Source organism: Sinocyclocheilus anshuiensis, unplaced genomic scaffold (genome assembly GCF_001515605.1).
Source record: "Sinocyclocheilus anshuiensis isolate Anshui unplaced genomic scaffold, SAMN03320099.WGS_v1.1 scaffold472, whole genome shotgun sequence".
NCBI lineage: Eukaryota > Metazoa > Chordata > Actinopteri > Cypriniformes > Cyprinidae > Sinocyclocheilus > Sinocyclocheilus anshuiensis.
Window position 1 is genome coordinate 99,873 of NW_015557102.1, and position 5,871 is coordinate 105,743.

Sequence of the window (5,871 nt, forward strand, 5' to 3'; positions counted from 1 at the left end):
TGATTTGTTGTTTATTGCAAATCAGGGTTTTTGTGTAAACAATATACATTTTTTAAAATTAGATGACAGGTTTGCAAAAATAAACCTTCTTATCAACTGTTCGGACTCTCATTCTGACGGCACCCATTCACTTCAAAGGATCTATTGGTGATCAAGTGATGTTATGCTAAATTTCTCCAAATCTGTTCCGATGAAGAAACACACACATCTCAGATGTCCTGAGGGTGACTAAACTTTCATTGTTTGGTGAACTATTGGTGAACTATTGATTTAAGCACCTCCTTTCACTGATTATTTGTTAGAAAAAAAAATTTTGATTAAGAATTCCAGGGCCTATTTTAAATCGTATTTTGAAAGTGCCCCCACACCCGCTTTTAACCGACCTCATGAACCTTAACGTAGACGCACTCACACACATTAACTGCTGAGATGCCTCATTTCCCTCTTTTCATCTCTGTCTCTTTCTGACATTTTCTCCCTCATTCGTTCCCATCCCTTTTCACATCTCTATCTCTCTCCATTCCTCGGTCTCCCTCTGATCTGTCTGGTTAGTGTATTACCGTGAGGGATATTTGAATGGTAATTGCTCTCCCATGGTCCTGAGGTTTTAATCTGTCTGCTAGGGAAGAGGAACTCTATTAATTAAAGATGGAATTGCAGCGGAGAGCTGCACTCTTTTGCCCCTCCATCTCTTGGGTTGCCAGTCCGCTGTTCTGAACGTTGGGCCTCGTACTAGGAAATAATCCATCATCCTTCCAGACTGACAGAGAACTGACCCTCACAGTCTGGCGACAATACAATTAACATTTACAATCTGCTCAGAATGCCACAGAATGCCACGGCACAACATGTTAGTCAATGGGTTAAATAAATTACAAGGCTGAAATAAAAGAGAAACCTGAAGGGGAAATGATGGCAAAAAACAAGCCTTGTCCATGTGAGTGATTACAAACAGGTCAGAACACTGACCTGGAATCTATTTTTGCAATAGATGTGTCCAGATGGGAGGTTGGCAAAGTCATCAAAATTGACTTTTGCAAATTAATATTTCATCAAAATGTAATAACTTGCTCTGACTCCGAAATTAGTTTTGCTGACATCACAAAAATCAGTCTTTATCAGTATTTCTGTCCCGATTTCCAGTAAAAAAATAGCTAAACATCCTCAAAACAGGATGAATCTGCTTATCTTGAATTAAGTTTATTTTACTTACCCTACTGGTAATTTGTTTTTCTAGCTTTAATTATAAGCCTCACTAGAGATAAGGGACAGATATCACAAGAGAGATTGCAAAGCTAAAAGGAAGCAAGAAAGAGATGGGAAGACAGAGAGAAGGACAATCGAATAGAGATTATTTACTGCAGTGCATTCCGTACAGCACGCACCCTCGGCGATGCACTGTAATGCATCAGAGTGAAATGGCGTAGACTTTATCAGCATTCAGAATCAGTGCCAGGAAGAACAGAAACTCACAAGAAGCAAGCCTGCAGAAGACTCTACATCAGATACATGCCATTAGACACACCCCCGTATTCCTCAAGCCCTCTGGCTCTCTGAAGAACAGAACGTCAGGACCCTGAAAAGCTGTCGCGTGCGTTTGTGACTCACCACACGTCCTCAGAATCCTCGTCGCACTCGGCCCCAAACTGACAAATGTCGCATGTTGATGTCTCCTTCTGACTGATCTCTGCTGAACCCTCGTTAACTGCAGAGAGCGAGAGAGAGAGCAAATGAGATGAGAGATCTTGAGAGCTGCACTTAAAGGGGTCATATTGTGAGAAATCAAATTTTCCTCTATCTGTTCAGATAAAAGAGCTCAGTGTTCTTTTATGAAAAAAATCCTAAACTGCTGTTATTTGATTTACATGAGTGAAAAGTGAAGATCGTGTTTGAGGTAAAATATGAGATGTGTACAAAAAAAAAAAACTAGGTAAATGTCACTTGTGAAATGAATGTTTTTATTGTGCTTCGTGAAAATGTGCTTCAATTTCAATCAAGTAATTATAAATGTAGTTTATTTAAGATAAAATGTGTTTATTTAGGATAAAATGCTAGCTGTAAAAATTGCCTTGGCAACACAAACAAGCTGGCCATTTTATTTAATTTCCATACCAGAATGTTATCAAACATAATTCATGCACATTAAAAAATACTGGTAAATTTGCTTTCATCAAGTGATATAATGTTAATATACCAGTCCACTTGAACTACCAGAGTCTGCTTTGTACCTTAAAATATACTGATAACCACTATAATACATGTGGTAAAATAGAAAGCCCCATTATGAATCTGAGTGCATCATGAGTGGCCTATCCATAAAAAAGTCACAGTGTCAAAACAAGAATCATGACATTAAAAAAAACATCGCAAAACTTCCTAATGACCATTTCTGAAAACAAACTAAGCAGAAACTAAACTATTTAAAGGGGTCATATGATGCGATTTCAAGTTTTCCTTTCTCTTTGGAGTGTTACAAGCTGATTGTGCATAGGTAAGATCCCTGAAGTTGCAGACTAAAGTCTCAAAACCAAAGAGATATTCTTTATCAAAGTTAAGACTCTGCCACACCCCCCTAAAACGGCTCGTTCTAACACGCCCCCCCATACCTACCTCACTATATGGAAATATTTGCATAATGTGGCCCAAATGTGCACGCAAAGAAAGAAGGCGTGGTTTCAGTAGTTAGTGTTGAAGCAGCCATGTCAGGGAGACGCTGTGTGTTTCTAGGCGAAAGCAAAAGCAAAAGCACTTTATTTGGCCTTCCGAAAGTAGATGCATTTAGGAATCTTTAAGATTACTTACAACAGAACAGCAATGAATTTTATGGACGACCGTTTCGTGAACCTAGGAGAGGAGGTAATTCTGACTTTGCTATTACAATCTGGCGCTTCTGAATCAGCTACTGTTTTGTTATTAGTTTAAGTATTTGCTATTGACTGTTCAAATGCGCAGTTTTGTGCATCATGTGTGTGTGTGTTCTGCTGAGAACAGGTCGATTTTGGTCTAATTAATATTCATGAGCCTCTCTTCTGATTGGCCTGTTGTTTTCTGAGTGACGCACGGCCAGGCCAACCACAGGTAACTAGGGTCAGCGACGTCACAGCGCTAGCTGGAGGCAGCAAAACAAAGGGGAAACGGGAGGCGGCCCATTCAAACCAGCGCAGGTTCGGCTACATAAGGAGCTTAAAATATCATCTTGTTGTTATGTTGGGTGCCAGAATCGACGTAATACAGCCTCAAATTAGAAATTTGATCGCATATCTGCTGCCACTGCCAGACAAAAAAACGACGACAGCTGTGGTTAAACGTGATAAAACGAGCAGACTGGACAGAAGATATTTAAAAAAGCATCATATGACCCCTTTAAATAAAAGAAATTCATGTGTGATGTGCCATGCAGGGACTTCTGGAAAATGATCTTTGAACATAAATGTTACAGTAAATCATAGTTTTTACTTACAAAACCCATACCATTTTTATCTTGATAATATAGCAAGATATCTTGCAGTTAACAAATTAAAAAAAAAATTGTGAGATGTGATGGAAATGAGTGGAAAAGAAAAAAATTCTTATGCTGCTTGTATGGTATACTGCTGTACATTGCCAGTATACAACTGTGACCCTGGACCACAAAACCAGTTATAAGGGTCAATTTTTCGAAATGGAGATTTATACATAATCTGAAAGCTGAATAAATAAGCTTGTTAGGATAGGACAATATTTGGCCGAGATACAACTATTTGAAAATCTGGAATCTGAGGGTGCAAAAAAATCTAAATACGGAGAAAATCGCCTTTAAAGTTGTCCAAATGAAGTTCTTAGCAATGCATATTACTAATAAAAAATTATGTTTTAATATATTTACAGTAGGAAATTTACAAAATATCTTCATGGAACATGATCTTTACTTAATATCCTAATGATTTTTGGCATAAAAGAAAAATCAATAATTTTGACCCATACAATGTATTTTTGGCTATTGCTACAAATATACCCCAGCGACTTAAGACTGGTTTTGTGGTCCAGGGTCACAAATAATATGAAAATGTGAAAAGTGTTTTAAGAGAGATTATTTTTTAAAAGTCAACCTGACCAAGTTTCCATAGTTTAAAGTAATTCCCATATACTGTACCATGAAAAAGTCCAGCCACAGCTTCTATAATTTAAAGTGTATGCAATCCTATAGGAAGTGAATATCTGAATGTAAATGGGTTCTAGATTACCAGAAATAGACATTAGGAACAGCCATCAGGTGTATGGTTATATAATTAGTTGATTATTGCTGGGGACTGACCGCAGTATCAGCCAAGCTGCCCCTCTACAAAATAAAAAATGTAACCGTAAAAGTGATTTGTGATGCATTATTGATGGCAAAGAGCCAGAGACTCTTCCGTTAGCCATCACCTTCATGAAAATCTGACATTGCCACAAGTTCATCACCACAGAGATGAAGACACCTCATCTTAGTGGTTTTATGCTGAAAGAAGAACATTGTTCAGTGTGTATTTGTAATGTAATCTAAGCTCGAATAGTGCCCCTTACTAAAACACTTAAATTAAGACAGTGCTAATTGCAAATGTGCAGTCCTTGAACAGCTACTGGCAGTAAATGAAAGAATCTAGATAAACATAGCATGTGAGTGTTTCTGAAGGCTAAATATGGGTCAAGCAGCAGTTTTTCGCTTAAAAAAAATAGCTATTTTGAGTGGGTGTAAAGGAACGGCCTGATTTTCTACACATTATGGAGAATAAAGTGTCAGTTGCTGCAATGTGGTCACACTGAGTTTCACCGAGTCAAGGATAGTGTGTAGTGTTGCTAATAAAAGCTAGACAAAGCACTGTGAGTTACTTAAGGAAGCACATTTTTACATCAGTTCTACACACTGTAAAAAAAAAAATCTGTGACATTTACCGTAAAATACCGGCAGCTCTGGTTGCCAGAACTTCACCGGAAAAAATATGGTAGCAACATTTTAGGTTTTACAGACTTAACTTAAATTCACAATAAAATACCGTATTTCATTAACTGATGTAATGTTAATAAACCAACACATTGAAGTGTTAATATCTGTTTTGAACCATTGTAATGCACTGATAACCACCAAAAACTGGTGGTGATGAGAAAGTCACATCATGAACCAAAGCTCATCACAAATAGCTTTTCTACGAGCTGAGGAGGTGTCACAGGAGGTGTCACATTCACACAGACACTAAACCCCATCATGGTGACACACATGATACTGAAATAATGCAATAAACATGAATTTAACAACATTAGATGTAAGATTAAACCCTAATGTACACAACTGATAAGAAAAAACTAAGAAGAAACATGTTATTTCAACAATAAAACATCAAATATGAAGTGTCATGCAATTCTGGGAATTCTGGTTTATGTTTTTTTACTGTAAATTATAGAATGACTTTCTTTTTCACTTCCAAAAAACATTTAAAACATTTTTTTACTGTAAAATTACATTAAATGTAATTACATTTATTCACCGAATATAGTATGGAAACGTCTCGGTTACATATGGTAACCCTCGTTCCCTGAAGGAGGGAACGGAGACGTCACGTCGGATGACCGACGAATTACATTTATTCACCGAATATAGTATGGAAACGTCTCGGTTACATATGGTAACCCTCGTTCCCTGAAGGAGGGAACGGAGACGTCACGTCGGATGACCGACGAATTACATTTATTCACCGAATATAGTATGGAAACGTCTCGGTTACGTATGATAACCCTCGTTCCCTGAAGGAGGGAACGGAGACGTCACGTCGGATGACCGACGAATTGGGATCTCGCTTAGAGAGACCAATCTACTTCGAGTGTAAACTAAACGAGCCAATGCACATTGGCATGTGA

At 37.8% G+C, this 5,871-nt stretch overlaps 1 protein-coding gene across 2 annotated transcripts in view; it reads right to left on the bottom strand.

Moving 5' to 3' along the window:
• Positions 1–5,871, bottom strand: part of tmeff2b (transmembrane protein with EGF-like and two follistatin-like domains 2b) — an 88,764-nt gene that overhangs the window by 24,225 nt on the left and 58,668 nt on the right. For both annotated transcript variants that reach the window (XM_016472459.1, XM_016472460.1), the window contains exon 5: positions 1,609–1,705. In XM_016472459.1, coding sequence (XP_016327945.1) covers positions 1,609–1,705 — 97 coding nt within the window. The remainder of the gene's footprint in view (positions 1–1,608; positions 1,706–5,871) is intronic.